Source organism: Eubalaena glacialis, chromosome 6, assembly GCF_028564815.1.
Source record: "Eubalaena glacialis isolate mEubGla1 chromosome 6, mEubGla1.1.hap2.+ XY, whole genome shotgun sequence".
NCBI classification, from domain to species: domain Eukaryota; kingdom Metazoa; phylum Chordata; class Mammalia; order Artiodactyla; family Balaenidae; genus Eubalaena; species Eubalaena glacialis.
In genome coordinates, this window is record NC_083721.1 from 49,307,264 (window position 1) to 49,324,645 (window position 17,382).

Sequence of the window (17,382 nt, forward strand, 5' to 3'; positions counted from 1 at the left end):
TAGAAGTAGAACCACCCAGCCAAACACATGGTAGATCAGCTAACCTCCAGGCAATTCGTAGACACATGAGAAATAAATACTTTTTAGAGTATGCTACTAAGATTTTGTGGTTGTTTATTACACAGCAACAGCTGACTGATACACCCACCAAAGATAGCTTTGTTAAAATTGAGATTTGGAGCCAGTCATACATACCTTTGAATCTGGGCTTCCCAAGAGGATCAGTTTCTCTTGTTGGACTTGAGCTAAAGTCAGTCATATTACCTGAGAATGGAAGATACAATGAAAAAGTAGTAAAACTATAAATATTTAATACAAATGCCTCCTAGTCAATTCCTTGCAATTTGATTTCAATTATTATTATTATTACTATACATATTATCCACACTAAAAGGCCTTTAATTGTGTCCTGCTGGTGCCCTTCAGTGTAATAAATAATGATTCAAAGATTACAACCAAGTAGCTAATACTCATTAATAAATTAAGATATGCATAATTAGTAATGACATGCGATTTAGTAAGAAGCATTGGGTAATCTAGATCTTTTTAGGAAGACTTTCCTAAAGATCTTGGGAACTTCCTTCTATGTCTGCAAAGGGAAGGAGCACATTCTATAATAAAACGTTAGAAATAAGTATAATTTTTAAATTAAAAAATTCATAACAATCATAAAATTGAGTAAAATAGATGATCCAGAACTGGGACTCTTTTTTCCCTAGTTTGAAATCCTTTAGTACTTCGTGGCTAAGCATCCAGTGGGAAGTGACTGATATACTAACCAAGATCTTCTCCTGAGGCAGGAGCTGTTGGTTGCTTTTTATCTGTCTCTGTTCTCTCCACAGGGGCTTCAGTAGGTCTGAGTGTTGCCCTCAAGGGTGGGGAAGTTACTCGGCCTGATGAAATGATTCCTGTAATGTAGAGCCAAAGGATTCAGGCTTTATAGGGAGCCCTGCTGAGTTCTCCATTTATTTACTCAATAAATATTTATCAGTGCTTACCATGTGGCTTGGCACTATATGCCAGGATTAGAGAGAAATAAGACCTGGTGTCCTTGATCGGGAGAGATGTGTGAGCCAAATTATACGGAAGCATTATAGATATTGTGAAAGTATGGGATAAGGTCTCAGAGAGGACAAGTCTATGGGGAAAGATGATGAGTGCTGGGTGGGAGGAGGGCAGGAATGCCTTCCCAGAGGATGTACCAATAAAGAGGAGAAGTGACCAGTAGGTTAGCCTGAGAGCTGTATTCTAGTCAGAGGTTGCAGGAAGAACCAGGTCAGGGAAGCATGAAATCACGTGGCGTGTTGAATTTGAAGGAATGAGAGCCAAGAGTGCCAGGAGCAGTGAGAACAGAGTACGGGGGCGGGGGGGGGGGCCGGGAAGGGCAGTTCATGAAGGCCCTTGCATACCATGGATTTAGGTTTTATTTTTAGGTGATAAGGACCCGTTAAAAGATTTTCCCTAGGGAAGTAACATGATCAGATGAGGAGAGGGTGAACAGTTAGGTTGCAAGGCTGGTGGCAGAGAGAGAAATCAAGAGACTAAAGCAGTTGCGTAGGCAAGGGCAGAGGAGGTGAACGATGTAAGAAGCAGTGAGACTGGATGGAAGGGGTTTTACATGAGAAATGTCAAGGGGATGGAGTGACCTGACTGCAGATTAACTGGCAGGCATGGGAGATGGCTGGGGAAGAAGAAGTTTCTAAGGTAATGTCTGTGATTCTGGCCTGTAGCTCGAACAGTGTCACTCTGAGATGCTATATTCAACAATGCCCCCTCCACTCTAAAAACACCTATAGGTCTCCCAAACAGGATGCATCCCAAGGTCTAGGCAAGTATGGGTAGAATAGAGTGGAGGCTAGATTAGGTTTTATAGTCCTCCTGGGAAAAGGAATCATTCTCAGACAATAGAGAGTCAAGGGGTACAAGACCGACCCAAGGACTGTGGCCGAGAACAGAATCACGGATGAGCAATTCAGATGGGCTGCTGGGCCAGCCCCTGCAGACTTATGCTCCTGGTCCTGGTGGGAGTAGGCCCCAATGAGAGGGTGAGTGAAAACCATGAGACACTGCACTGCAGCCCGAAGGAGGTTTTTAGAGGGTGCAGAGCAGCATTTATCCTGGCAAGGAGAGCGGGACTGAGAGGCCTCGGTAGATCTGGAGATAGGGGACAGGTGGAGATGCCTCGTAGTAGCCTAAGACTGTTCTCAGAGGCACATGTGCAAGAAGGCTTGTGTTCAGAGGACTCCCAGAACATTGAGTTGATTTCCTGAATTCCGTACGCACTGTCTGTGATGGTCATCAGGCCAAATCTGTATAACTGACCTCATTTGTGTTTGGCTCTTCAGTGTAGTCATTTCTTTTGAGTTAGAGGTGGAAAGCACGGGGCAGGGAGGGCACCAGAGTTAATCTCAGAAGTGGGATGTGTTTATACCATCCCACAGGCTGGGTGAGTTATACCAAAGCTACACTTATTGATGGCAGTGAGCAAGGCTTCATATGGCAGGAACCAAGGCCGTGGAGGTGCAGCTGAAGACACACAGCCTTGTAGGGGAGCTCTGGGGTGGGAGGTTCCCCTGACTCTTCCATGGGGGAAACTGAGGCATCACTTTCAGCCTGAACTAAAAGCTACAGAAGCTCAAGTCACAGCTGCCCCAGGTTACAATTAATGAGGAAAACCTGGTCTCCTCACTGGGGCCATGTCCCTAGGCCTGGACCCAGGAAGGCACCATCAGCATGGATGAGAGGTTGATTCCTCCTTCAGCTGATAGGAAAAACAATCTAGAGGCCACTGTCCCCTTGCTACATTGTGAAAGCTTCTCCATCACCACACCCTCCTTCATCCTATGAAAAGAGTGACAGCCATTCTCTTTCTCAGAAATCCTTATCAGTTTCATCTTTCACAGCTGTCCTTAATACTGTTATCCTGAGTCTGACTACAGAATATTTAGGAAGTAGAGATGAAGGAAGAGGGAGGAAAAATGGGAACATGATCTGATCTGCTGGCAGGTCCACTGGAAGAAACTTTAAGAAAAGTGAGGTGAATCTTTGCTCTGAACTGCGTTCACTGATTCTTAATTTCACTCATATATTCACTCAATGATTACTGGATTCACTCAATGAGCACTGGATTTGGTTCTGGGAATTCAGAGAAAATGTCATCTGTCATCAAAGAGCTCATGATATAGTAGGGGAAGACAAGTACACAAACAAATAGGTATAAAACAGTGGTTTGCTCTAACAGAGGTATGTTTCAAGGAAAAGTAGAACAGAGAGGCAATGCTAGGTCTACTTTGGGCAGCTAGAGAAGGCTTCTTCAAGACAAGGATGAAGTACAAGTATCCCAGGTGACTCGGAGTGGTCATTCTATGGGAAGAAGACAACACATACCCTAGGATAGAGGCATGTGAGCAAGCTGAGAGGCAGCTTGACTTCTAAAATATATTCCTGCCTTGTTGCACAGGCTAGACCTGCTCAGTCACCCTGAGTATTCCAGTTCCCAATCTTTCCCCTTGCACCGTAATACTGGGGTCAGCATGAAGGCTGGGGGACAGGGGAGCTATCAATTAGATGTAAAGGATTCTATCTCAAGAGACAGGATGATGAGTGGACGACATTTTCCATTACACCTGGTGGGTTGGCAGCACAAAACATCTCATCCAAAATAATCCACTTTTTGAAGAACCTGTGATAGCTTCTGTCTCAGCACCAAGCACACAGCATCTAAGAAGCAAACTGGCCTAGATGGACATAGATGGTTGCTTTCACCCCACCCACCCAGAATCAGGATATGAGTCCTCAAAACTATAATTTACAGTCTGGTCTTGGGGGCCAAAACAGGCACATGTCACACACACCAAGGGCTCGTCCATTGCTTGAGCTATCACACCAAGAAGGGCTTGCGTTTGGCCAGTGAAATCAAGGAGGGAGAAGGAAGGTATGTGATTGACGTACCTGCGCTTCCTGGCTTTCCGGTGACATTATTTGGTGGTAAAGGCTTTCTTCGTGGGGGCGTGGGTCTAGGTGGCAAGGGTGGGCGAAGAATGCCTGGGATTGTAGCTAGGAGATTATATTACAGATAAAGTGGTCATAAGGATTCACTCTATAAAAATCACAGGTTTTAAAAAAATATAATGTTTGACAAGTAGCAGTTGGATGAGAGAGAATAGATTCTATAGAAAAGTGCCTGCAATACTTTCTGATATTCTTCTAAATTAGTGCTCGTAACGTACCCAGGGATAATGAAGCACATTTGTGTATGGGGAAAATATTCTCTAATTATAGATGAAAATATAGCAGTGCATCTGCCCTTTGAAAGGAAAAGTAGAACATAGATGTATAGAATTTATCATCTTTAGTTTCCTATATAGACTCAACAGTAGCATTTCTGCGTCTCATTATCTCCAATTGCCTTTGATTTGCAGGCTACAATTCTTACACCATTTTAGCTTTGAGTTGGTAAAGCATATAATTTCTCCTTTAGTAGGTGTTCCACCCCATCCTCCAACTCTATTATGTAATTATAATTAAACAAACACTTTCAGAACTTCTCAAAAGATTACAACAAAATAGCGCTGATGGCAGAAGCAATAAGCCTGTGGCCATGGAGAGCAGAGTCACCACACAAGGGCACCTGGCCAGGGAGCTGTAAGTGGGAGGCAAAGTTTCACATCCACTCTGCTCTCTCACCCACCCATGAGCCCTGGTGCAAGGCTGCCAGCCCAGAGGAAAGGAACGTTTTTCTAAATGGTTTGCCTGAAGGGCAAAGGGAAGAGACAACTTTTTATAATCTGCACAAAGGCGGACGAGGCTCGAGGTACCTGGAGCAGCCCATCTTAACCCAAATTTTCTTTTAAGTCTTGTGTTATAGCTTAAAAATTCATCTCTTTCTTTGCATAATATGTTGGTTTAAAAATCTTCAAGTAGGGGCTTCCCGGGTGGCGCAGTGGTTGAGAATCTGCCTGCCAATGCAGGGGACACGGGTTCGGGCCCTGGTCTGGGAAGATCCCACATGCTGTGGAGCAACTAGGTCTGTGGGCCACAACTACTGAGCCTGCACGTCTGGAGCCTGTGCTCCGCAACAAGAGAGGCCGCGATAGTGAGAGGCCCGCGCACCGCGATGAAGAGTGGCCCCCGCTCGCCGCAACTAGAGAAAGCCCTCGCACAGAAACGAAGACCCAACACAGCCAAAAATAAATAAATTAATCAAAAAAAAAAAGTATATAAAAAAATCTTCAAGTAAAATTGACAATCCAGGAAAATGCCCTGTGGCTTTAAGTACTTCCTGGGATATTAGGAATTGTGCACGTGCGTGCAGGAGTGTGTGCATGTACTGCAGGGCGGGAGGGAGAGTGAGTGGTGACGATAGAATATAGATCTCTAACCCAGACATGAATACATCAGAGTAGGTTTCACAGCATCCTTTTAAAAGCACAGAGTTCTTATTCAATGCAAAGATATTATCGCTTCATAATTTTGGCCTATTATATAGAGCACAGCCTCAAATTAGAAACATAAATCATTTCAGGCAAAAGGATATTATAATAAATTACATAAGAACAAAACTTGTATAGGATGAAAGCTAGAATCTACCATTACGCTTCAGCATTTGTCCACTGTGGCCCCTCAGAACATTATATAAAGTAATTATTAAATCAGTGCCTCGTTACAGGTTCTTATTAATATTCAATTTGTGCATAAAGCACTTTTTATTTTCCCGAAGATAATATTTTGGTATGTTTATCTAGCAATACCCCGGTACTGTTAGCATGGTTCTGGTGCTTTGGGGACGGTGAGGATGCTACTTTTTTTTTGCTGCAGCACATGTAACTTGCAGTTACAAGTTTCGGAGCAGAGCTGAGTGAGGGAGTCAGCATTTTATTCCTTACCTGGTTTTTTTGTGGAGTGAGAAGAGTCCACTGACACATTTCTATCAGCACCGGATGGCAGTGGTGCTTGCTTGACCCCTGTGAGCAGAGAGGATGACAGAATAGATAGATAGCAAAAATGTGGTAAATATTCTTCACAGAAACTTTTTGTGCTCAGACAGTTTGATTGGCTTCTCCCATCTGCGTATAGGAAAAAACACTTAAAGCCCTACTGCATTCATCAGTTGTGATTTTTTTCTCTGAAGAGTTAGTGTTTGATTGTAGAACGTGGTTTTGCCTTAATTTTCTATGATTCCCACCCCGCACTGCCTGCCTGGGTGATATTGTTTTGCCAGGAGTAGTTCATCTACAGTGATTGGCTATTTTTTTTTTTTTTTTTGCCAATATTCATGGGCAAATTTTGTGGTTTTAAAAAAGATTTTCTCCAACTCCTCTACCCCAATGAAAACCCTTAAAATTCCAGTGTGTTTGGGTTTGTACTTAATGAATTGACTTTAAAAATATTTTTTGAGAGTTCTTGGCTAGAAGGCTGGTTAGGCCACAGACTGGATCTGTGCTTTTGAGATTTGTAAATTAGGCCTGGGCACGCTAGAATTCCAAATTGCTGTTTGGAAGAAACTGACCTGAAAATTACTTTGCGTGCTATTTTATCTCCTAAGTCCCTCAAACACAATCTGGTGCTAGGGTTTTGGGTAGCAATTCTAAGGGTAGAGGGAACCAATTTAGTTTTTGTCCTGCTTTTTAAAAATTATTATTCTTTTACATTATAAAATAATCTTCCCTGATGTGGCCGGCAGTCTTCATCAAGAAATAATAAGAACAGACGTTTTTTCGAATCTCAAAAGTAAATATTATCTTAGATATAATGGCTCATCCTAAAAAGAGAATCCATACTCTGAGGACCTGACTATAATTCACCAATTAAAAAATAAGAATAAACATTGAATTAATATACTAGTTAGTATATTAACAAGGACAAGCACAAGAACAACCCTGTTTTGAGTTCCAGGACTCTGTAGGGACATTACACACCCAGTCTCATTTAATGTGTAGGCAGATCTATTAAGTATACAACAGAAGCTGATATTTTCACATTAATTTATGAAATTATTATAACTATAATGGGCATTAATCAGCATTATAATATTAACTTATTAGTATTATTAACAGTTATAATAATAATTATGATTAACATTACTTTATGAAACCTAATATTACAATCCCACACCCTCTGCTATTTGAATAAGAGGTAACATATAAAATCAAGGTGAATGTTTGTATGCAGCCATGAATCAACTGCTGTTTATTTGTGGTAGGAAAAAAATGTTTCTGTGGTCACTGACTATTTTCTGGCTCATCCCACAGGCATTGTGAGAACAAATAGCTTGTTAGTCTTCTTCCTGTGCCCTCCTCTTAGTGGTAATGGGGGTGGGAAATGACTCATTCGGGTGGTTACTCTGTCCATGGCTTAAGGGAAGGCAAAGTGCTTTCATTTGTGTCACCGGGATAACCTGGCTTGCTGAGATCTGATTTACCACTATTTTTTGAAGATAAAACTGTATTATATCCTCTAGAAGCTTAGTAGGCTACGTGTGCCTTCAGTAGGTCCTTCTTCATAGCCTTTCTCCAAATCTTTCCACCCTTAAAAAAACAAAGTATTTTGATCCAGTACTGCACAAGCACCTTACATATTCATGATGTGATTTGATCCATACAACTCTTCTGGGTGGGAGATACCACCCGGGTCTCACAGATGAGGAAACCCAAGGCAAGGGGAGAGTAAGCACTTGCCCAAGGACTCACAGCTGAAGTGGAGGCATTCACACCCATGTGTGCCCAGCTCCAAAGCCCATCTCATAAGCACTAATTGGGATAGTACAGAGTGCTTTTTCCTGTCATCTTCTTCCCTCTGTTAAAGAGAAAACCACAGGCCCAAAATGGCATCACTTGTGCTAAAGCCCATGATACCAAGCCTAGACTTAAAACCTGACTTAACTGCAGTTTTGACCTTCCCCAGAAATGTAATCTCAATCAACCAGTCTGGAATTTTCTGGTCAGCACCGCACCCTTCATCCCCCAGAGGAAGAAGAGGCAATCTACATAAAACCCATGCAATTCCCTCCTACCCAAAAAGAAGTTGTCCTGGACTAAAAATAGTATTTTCTTTTCTATTGCTAATAGTTCCCTTGCCCCACACTTCTTCCTATTAAAAAAACCTTCCATTTTGTACAACCCTTCAGAGTGCCCTTCTGGTTGCCAGATGGGATGCTGCCTGATTCACAAATTGTTGAATAAAGCCAATTAAATCTTCAAATTTACTTGGTTGAATTTTGTTTTTTAACGCTTCTCTTACTCTTCACAATGACTCTGACTTTAGCCCTCAAGTCCTATACTTTTTCTTTTGGGTGGTTTGAAGTGCCACCACTGGGTAAGGGCTAAACAGCCATGGCTGGCAAGCATGTGTCATTCAGCCATGCCACTGGTGTGTGGGACTCAGAAATACAAGGATGACATGGTTTCCCAACCAGGCACATGCAAATCCAACAAGTCACAGGCTGGTGAAATGGAGATCTAGGAGAGAATACAAAAGTCTGCAGGATTACTTTATGAATAAGATCAAACATGTAAACATCCCTGGCCTCTTTTCCAGTTATGGGAGAAATCAGCAGAAACGAGCCATTTTCTGTCACTTTCTGTATAGGCAGAGATGGAAGCATCATACTGTTACGATTCTTATAGGTTAAGTACCCAAATCAATAGAATGTCAGCTGCTAAACTGGACTTTGTCCAGCCTTTAGAAACAGAGAAAAGCCAGTAGTGGATGAGAATGTTGGTAAGAACCCAGCAGAAGGCAGCTGTGGGACGCAGGGAAAGAGCATTGAACTGGGGACAGGAGACTGAACTCCAGTTCTGGCCTTGGTTCCACCTAGCTGTGGTTTGCATGTCAGCCAGGAGTAGTATGAGCACGGGACCTGGAGACCAGTGAACTTCTGTGGCCCTGAAATGAGGAGAGCAAATAAATGCCAAAGGTAGCAGAGAGGCAATGGGAGGGCAAAGGAGAAGCCAATAAGAGCTACTGCAGAGAAAGAATCCTCAGGAATTGGCAATCAGCCAGTCTGGCCCAGGCTGCGACCTGAATTCTTTTTCCCTCAGGCAGGATTAATCCACTATTTTCTAAAGGGCAGAGTTGGCTCTGGAAGAACCAAGACTTCAGCTTCAGTGTGAACACCCATTGCCATATGGGACTTCTCCAAAAATATCTGGATTTACATAGTTCACTCTTTAGCAATTTATTGTCAAAAATGAAGTAAGGATTTGGGTATTTTTCACCATGGCAACAGAAACTTTGCAAACAAACACAGTAAACTGGGAATCAATTTCCAAATGTATCAGAGACTATTCCCTGTGACCAAAAGGAGTGGTATTTATGGATGATTGGTCTCCAAATCTTAGCGCCTGGCTAAAAAGTCAGGGCTGAGGAGCCAGCAGACTGAAAGATTTAGCCACAGCTCAGACAGACACATTCCTCACCTTGGAGGGGTCTGGGTTCTGGTCGTCAGGCACACTCCGTGTGGGGTCAGTGAAGTGTGGATTCCTCATTAGGAGAAGACGGAGTAGAGAAAGGAGTTTGGGGTTCAGGTATCTAACATATCTGCCAAACCACATGTGCCAAGGTGGTTTGCAAACTACATTTTGCCTGGCACATAATGGGCTTTCAATAAATGTCAGTGGAATGAAAGAATCGTTGCACAACTCAGCAGCTTCCTTCCATAGGGAGAAAGTTAGAGAGATTGTCTAGCACAGAATGGGCAAATTTTTTCTGTCAAGGGTTAGACAGTAAATATTTTCAGCTCTGTGGGCCATACTGTCTCTGTCACAACTATTCAATTCTGCCACTGCATTGTGAAAGCAAGCCATGTTTCTATAGAACTTTATTTACAAAAAAAAAGGCAGTGAGCTGGGTTTGGTCTGTGGGATTGTACTTTGTGCAATCCCCTTGGTCTAGGGCATGCTGTTGCATCTCTGGAGTCAGATCTCAAGTTGGTTATAACATGTAGAACATATCAATTAAGCTGAGACACATCTCTGGAAACCCTGAAAAAGCAGACTGCTGGAAAAATGACCTACCTAAAATTTCATTCTCTGAAGGCTACTTTCTAACTTTAAGGTGGAGAAATATTTATACATATACATGTGAAATAAACATAAAGCAGGGTAAATATCTATAATGATGTTATAAATTAAGAAACTTGGCTCAAGATAATTTAAAGATTCCTGGGGTTTATGGAATCATTGCAAGAATTGTATAGAGGCCCAAAGAATCAAGGGCCATAGTTTTGAGGCCTCAGAATCTTTCTTTTTTAGTGTTCCAAAGCCACAACATTAAGTGGCCTAAGACCATGAAGAATATGTCCTATAAATCCTAAACACATTCTTTTATCAACTGATTTTTTTATATGTAAAATATCTGTGCTGAAAACTTCAGCAAGAAAAACTATAGGAAAATATATGTGAGATGGATAAGAAACATACATATTATGGGTGAAATGTCAAAGTTGGATAAGGAATCAGTTAACACAAAAATGGTGTCTCATTAAGACTCAATAGAGGTTAGAAGTGAGTATGAATGAGATAGTAGGACTGGGTCAGAGAAGAAAGAAAAGAAACTTGATGTGAATATCTGCATTTCTATAAACAAGTTAGATCAAAACTATGCACAGTCTAAGTAAGGTGGACTCATGTAAGTCTCCAACCTGAAGAGAACAGATTTAAAAACATTCTTTTTCTCACCAATTTCTCAAGACACTATTCCCCAGGCAAGTACTTCAAGAGCTGTTAAATTTTTCTTTCATAATATGCTACACAATGGCATCTGTAATTTGCGATTTTTATACCATTACTTCTTTTCTTGCCTTATTGCACTGGCTTAACACTCCACTTCTATTCTCAACGGAAGGGGTAAAAGTAGGAATCCTTGCTTATGTTCTTGATGTTAGAAGAAAAACATTTAAACTTTCACTGTGAAATAGGATGGTAGCTGTAGGTTTTTCACAGATGCCCTTTATCAGAGTGAGGAAAATTCCTTCTATTCCTAGTTTTCTGAGAGTTTTCATCATGAATGGTTTTTGAATTTTGTCTAATGGTTGATTTTTTTTTAATTTATTGAGATGATCATATGATGTTTTCCTTTGCTCTGTTAATGTGGTAAATTACACTAATTTGTTTGAATGTTAAGCCAATCTTGCATTCCTGAGGTAAATATCATTTGGTTGTTATATGTTGTGGTAGACAAGGAGATGTACCACCCATATGTCCAATCAAGGCTCTCTCAGCTGAGGCTGACCCTGAAGGATATGACAGTGGGATACTGTCTGTTGACTTCATTCCCTTCAGGTAGGCAGCAAGTCCTTCCCTGAAGGGGGATCCCAATAGACAGACATCAGAACATAGAACATGTGCAACACATTTTGATTGGGGATGATAGTGGAGCAAGGAAAGGGGAAACAATGAGCTCAGCTTTGTTTACCTGTGCTTATCAACCTATTTCTTTTCTTTTTTTAAAATAAATTTATTTATTTATTTATTTTTGGCTGTGTTGGGTCTTCATTGCTGCGCGTGTGCTTTCTCTAGTTGCTGTGAGCGGGGGCTACTCTTCATTGTGATGTGTGGACTTCTCATTGAGGTGGCTTCTCCTGTTGTGGAGCACAGGCTCTAGGCATGTGGGCTTCAGTAGTTGTGTCACATGGGCTCAGTAGTTGTGGCACATGGGCTCAGTAGTTGTGGCTCGCATGCTCTAGAGTGCAGGCTCAGCAGTTGTGGTGCACGGGCTTAGTTGCTCTGCGGCATGTGGGATCTTCCTGGACCAGGGCTTGAACTCATGTCCGCTGCGTTGGCAGGTGGATTCTTAACCACTGCACCACCAGGGAAGCCCCACATTTTACATTTAGATCTATGATCCACCTTGAGTTCCTTTTTGTTTAGGTAGAGGAGTTGTTTTTTTGTTTGTTTGTTTGGTTGGTTTTTGTTTTGTTTAGTGTTTTTGCATACAGATATCCAGTTTTTCCAGCACCATCTGTTGAAAACACTTTCCTTTCTCTGTTGAACTGCCTTTGTACCTTTGCCCCACATCATTTCACCATAATTGTGTGAGTCTATTTGGTTGATGGTGCTGTTTAGATCTCTATTCTTGCTAATATCCTGTCTGCTCATTTTTTAAAAATTAATTAATTAATTAATTTATTTTTGGCTGCCTTGGGTCTTCATTGCTGTGCGTAGGCTTTCTCTAGTCACCGCAAGCAGGGGCTACTCTTCAATGCGGTGCGTGGGCTTCTCATTGTGATGGTGGCTTCTCTTTTTGCAGAGCACAGGCTCTAGGTGTGCAGGCTTTAGTAGTTGTGGCGTGCGGGCTCAGTAGTCCATCAATCTATTTCTACCAGCAACCAACTAATTAAACTGAAGAAGTCCTGGTAAGAGATCATCCTTTCAAAGCTAAGTTAGGTGAGTTATTACAAAGTTGACTTTATCTACACAAGAGGGTAACAGATGTCAGTTTGTATTACAAGTGGCTCTGGAAAAAATATTTATATTGCTGATAAACTAAAATATAATAATGCTCTGTTTTCCCTCCAAAAGACAGAATTTTACTTGTGAGAATCAATGCATGATTATACTGAAGGTTAATGGCTTTCAAGTTTGATCATAGCTACTTGTTCTTTGTTTTGTTGACATAAATACTTTCTTCTATTTTTACTTAGGCAAACTCCAGGGAATTATTTTGAATATTAAGAAGGTGGCTCTGTTTAGAGCCAGACTGTTTACGTCAATCTGAGACACTATGAACTGCCTAATCCCACTTGGGAAAAATAAAAGGAGCAGCTGAGCATAAATAGATATTGGAATGCTTTCTTGCTTTTCATGAGTCAGGAATTTATAGTATCTGCCTCATTAATTGAAGGGAAGTGAATTCCTAGAACTTCAGATATTGTAATAACCGAGTACAAGAACACATACTTAAAAAAAAATCTAAATCATTTTTAGACTGAATACATGCCTTCAGGTAGTATTCACATCTCTTTCTCATTAGGGAATAATTATGGGTTGATTTTATATATACATATTAAATAAACTGCAATTTTTATGCTTTTTTACATAAGCAGGCACAAGATTTGCACTATTTAAAAAGTATTTCAAGGGAACAATGCAATCCCATATTAAGGCATTTAATAACCACCATTTATCCACTTGGTGAGTTGAGTGTTTGAACTTTTATCAGATCATTGTCCTATTTATCTGTATGATGTCCCATAGACCAGACTGGATTAGGGCAATGTCATTGAATCAAACTGAATGATCTGGAAACACTGATATGCTTGTAAGCAGGGTGATCATTTGTTAACTGCTCTTCTCATTTAAATGTCATATTCCAGGTGGCTAACAGATCTGGGTGTTTTAAAAAAATTTCAATGGTACTTGTGAAATTATAAACTGGAAAACGAACTGATAACAGTCTCAAAGACCAAACCTGTATATAGAAAGTGTTTTGAAATTAGGGAAACAGCTATTTTGATATTTTAATTCAATAATTCTTATTCAGGATATTTTTAAGAATCAAGACTATATATTGTAGCTGTAGCTGATTTAGTGGACTAGGCTGAGAAAAGTGAAAAACTATTTTTTAATCTTTTCAGAGACATTTGAAATTTTTTTGTTGTTGTTGAAATTTTGACTTTGGAATGAATCACAAGTTTCAATTCTATGAACTTCCAAAACTGGCTGTACTAACAAAACTGGTAAAAAAGGAATTGAAATGTGCATTCAACAAAATCATAAAAATTGAATGAAAACATTTAGAGTTTAATAGGATCAAAAGGAAATAAATTTGTGATCATTACCTGTTCCCATTCCATTCCCTTTGGGCATTGTACTGGGTTTGGGTCTACTAGGTCTTGTAGTTGTCCTATTCAGAACTACAATAAAGTGGGAAATAAATAGTTTAGACATATTTTAATTGAAAATTTGTAGCCAAGGAAAATAAAAGTTTCCAGAGAATTGAAAGTCATTTAACTGGGCAATAAAAATATGATGACTTACCAAAAACTATTGTTCAGAATATAGAAATCACAAGTCTGGTATAAAAATCATAGACTTGAATTTGAGACCTGAGTATGTACTCTGAGACTTGAAAAAATAGAGGGAATTTATATTTCTAAGTGGGAACTAGCTGGCTTCATTTATAAGCACTAGATACATTCCAAAATGGGACTGAAGAAAGATCAGGACTACATATGCCGAAAGAAAACCCAAAACTTGATGTGTATTTATTTGTCAAGGCCTCCTAACACATAAGTTGGTGGTCCTTTTGCAGGAGTCTCTAGGTACATATGCTCCCTCATAATCTTGGCCCAAGTCCACCGTTAAACACAGAACTATGATAAAACCATTGAAATTTCTCTCCTGCTCTGTTGAGAGTCATAATATTACAAAAACATTGAAGTCAGCTGTTTTATCTTCCATTAAGCAGAGTTTTCAAGGAAAAGCACTAAGTGTATTGCGATTAAGAGAGTGAGTACTGAAGCCAGACTGCTTGCCTTCGAATCCACTTCCTAGCCCTTCTTAAGCCTTAGCTTCCTCAGCCTTACCTCACAGGATGCATGGTTAGCACACCGTCACTGTTAGCCATTATTGTTACTGTTTCCTTATTTTGTAGAAAGGTTTAATATAACCAGCCACACGTTCAATTCTCAACAGTTATCATGATACAAAAATCACATGGAGTCGGAGGATTATTCTAAAAAATATGGGCTCCTCCATAAATCAAAGAAAAATGTATTTGTTCTTTCTTCCATGTGCCTGGAGAGATGTTCACCGGGAATGTTAGCTTATAAGCCATTTTTGTCATTTAGAACTTTAAAACTTCTTAGACTCACAGAGGAGAAAAGGGGCAGAAAACACCAGAGTCTCTGGTCCAACTTGTACGTTAGCATAGGAGTGATTTATATGGACCCAATCAACCCCCAAGTTAACTTTTCACTAACAAGCTCCAGTGAGGGAGATCCTAAATCCTTTGGTGAGTTTAGTAGATTTAAAGTATTTTCTGGGAATTCCCTAGCAGTCCAGTGGTTAGGGCTCAGCGCTTTCACTGCTGGGGCCCAAGTTCGATCCCTGGTAAGGGAACTAAGTTCCTGCAAGACGCATGTCGTGGCCAAAAATAAAAAAGTATTTTCCAGTTTATTATCACTTTACTTTGATGTTTACAACCTGTAAAATGTGTTTTGTTTTGTTTTTTTTAATCTGAAAGAATCAAGTAAAAATATTCTCCCAGAACAAGAGCCTTTTATAATGGAAGAGGTCTTTTCTTAAAAGATAACATTTGAAACATGTAATATATCATAGCTAATGCTAATGCTATCTCTATAACTGCCATGGAAAACTGAAGAAGGAGGGAAGAGTGTGTGTGATTTATGCAAAAATACTATTTTAAAAATGCTTTTATATTGTTAAGCTTCCGTGGTGGTCTCTAAATCTGATTATCCTTAAAAATCTCAGTCAAGTCTTGCCACTTCCATGGAATTCATTATTTCCTCTCTACTTACCCACAAGGATCAGAATTTTGTATGTAATTTATTTCAGTTTAAGGATATATAGCCTTCATTTGGTATATTTGGCTGTTTCAATATTTTTTTTTTTTTGGCAGTGCCATGCAGCATGTGGGATCCTAGTTCCCTGACCAGAGATTGAACCCATGCCCCCTGCAGTGGAAGTGTGGAGTTTTAACCACTGGACCACCAGGGAATTCCTCAATACATTTTATATCTTCTCAGATATGCTGATTATTTAGGTCATCAGAAAGAGAAACAACTTACCAGGTCTGATGTGTGGTTTGTCGGGTGTTCTGGGCTTCACAGGAGTTGTATACAATCTGTGTGGTGCTGAAACAGAGGAAACGCTTCACATTTAATAACCAGCACTCCTGAGCTCAATAAATGGAGATTTAGTACTCTACAGACCAAAAACTTGTAGACTTGGCATGGAAGTATAAAGAATATTCTTAAATCTCCAGGTATGCATTACAGCATTGATGCTAAAGGAAAATAAAGCAAGTGAAAATATTCATGACTGGAAATTAAAGATGCACATAGTCAAAGTGAGGTAGGTCACTGGTAATGTGTGTTAAGGATTAGTCATCATTTAGTCCATGTTTTTCAGGGGCATTTATTTCACCACATGGTTGCTTAATATGGTAAACATATAAGCCAACCATCTACCCCTCCATCTATCCATGTGTCTGTCCATCTGTCCATCAACCCATCCATCCATCCGTCCATTCACATCTCTCAATTAGGAAGTCACTGTGAAACATTATTTTGCCAAAGAAGACAAATAATATTAAAGGCAGAAAGAAAAATATTTTTAGGTATGTAAGAAGAAAAGAGTAGAAACATGTGGTCTGTATCTAATTGTCTTAGCTCATGAACCCTGAAGTGAATAAATACTCACTTAGTGCCATCCTTTAAAGCTTTAGGGATGAGAGAAAATGACCTCTGGTGTCCTGCCCATCAAGAGAGGGTGAGCAAAGATCAAGAACTCAGACAGCCCTGGACCAACATGCCACCTTGTTACTTCCTGCTCCTGTTATCCAGGGCCTGGCACAGTGAGGACCATTAATGAAGAGTTGTCAAATACATTTAAAAAATTAGTGACTATTGTAAGCAGGCAAATTCATGAGAAACTCAGCTGAAATATTTTTGCTCCCTAAGCTCTTAAAGTGTGCATCCATCCTGGGATGTGTCTATCCTTGCCTTCCCTCCTCTGCCACCCTTGACACACCACGTTGCCTCCTGCCACCAACTTTCTTGGTAATGCTTTAGCTAAGACTGGAAAAAATTTTCTTGCAAACTTTGTTAAGTAGATTATACCATTTCAATGATTTTGTTCACATCTTGAATGGGTATTTATGTAACCATAAATCAGCAAATGCCTTGCCTACCACATTAAAAAAAATATACCTGCAAAACAGATTATAATGTAGCTCATTTATAAACTTCCAATGCGAAGACTGATGAGTAGAATTTTGCCATACTCAGGCCAAAACCAGCAGACACATACTGAAATTCTCTGTAGGTTTAATGTGGGCCTTTCAAAGTGTAATAACTAGAGTGAACAGAGGTACTGATTTATTTAAAAATAACCAATTCTCACATGCCCTAAAATGTGTGATGATGATTTGCAAATGTTTTTCTTCAATTTTCTTTGAGAGTGGTAGGATTCCCTGTCAGTTGAACATATTTCAGCTTTCTTGTTAATTTCTACAATGTTAGATTGCTTTTGCTTAAAGAAATATAAGAATCATGGCTCTTATTAGTATCATTCTAGAACACATATGAATTTTAAAACTTTAGAAAAGAAACAGAGCAGAATGCAGAAATAATCAGCACTACATTCATTATTTCAAAGCCACAGGATCAGAATTTTGGTTTTATTTTTTCTACAGTCTTTA

At 40.0% G+C, this 17,382-nt stretch overlaps 1 protein-coding gene across 38 annotated transcripts in view; it reads right to left on the minus strand.

Annotated features, from left to right (window-relative positions):
- The window catches only part of ABI3BP (ABI family member 3 binding protein), a 264,662-nt gene that overhangs the window by 37,646 nt on the left and 209,634 nt on the right, over positions 1 to 17,382 (minus strand). For 33 of the 38 annotated variants that reach the window (XM_061194088.1, XM_061194099.1, XM_061194115.1 and 30 more), the window contains 6 exons: positions 15,749 to 15,814; positions 13,778 to 13,852; positions 5,886 to 5,963; positions 3,952 to 4,056; positions 780 to 908; positions 196 to 264 (listed from right to left, as the gene is read on the minus strand). In XM_061194088.1, coding sequence (XP_061050071.1) covers positions 196 to 264; positions 780 to 908; positions 3,952 to 4,056; positions 5,886 to 5,963; positions 13,778 to 13,852; positions 15,749 to 15,814 — 522 coding nt within the window. The remainder of the gene's footprint in view (positions 1 to 195; positions 265 to 779; positions 909 to 3,951; positions 4,057 to 5,885; positions 5,964 to 13,777; positions 13,853 to 15,748; positions 15,815 to 17,382) is intronic. The other 5 variants (XM_061194116.1, XM_061194120.1, XM_061194119.1 and 2 more) reach the window with 1 other exon arrangement.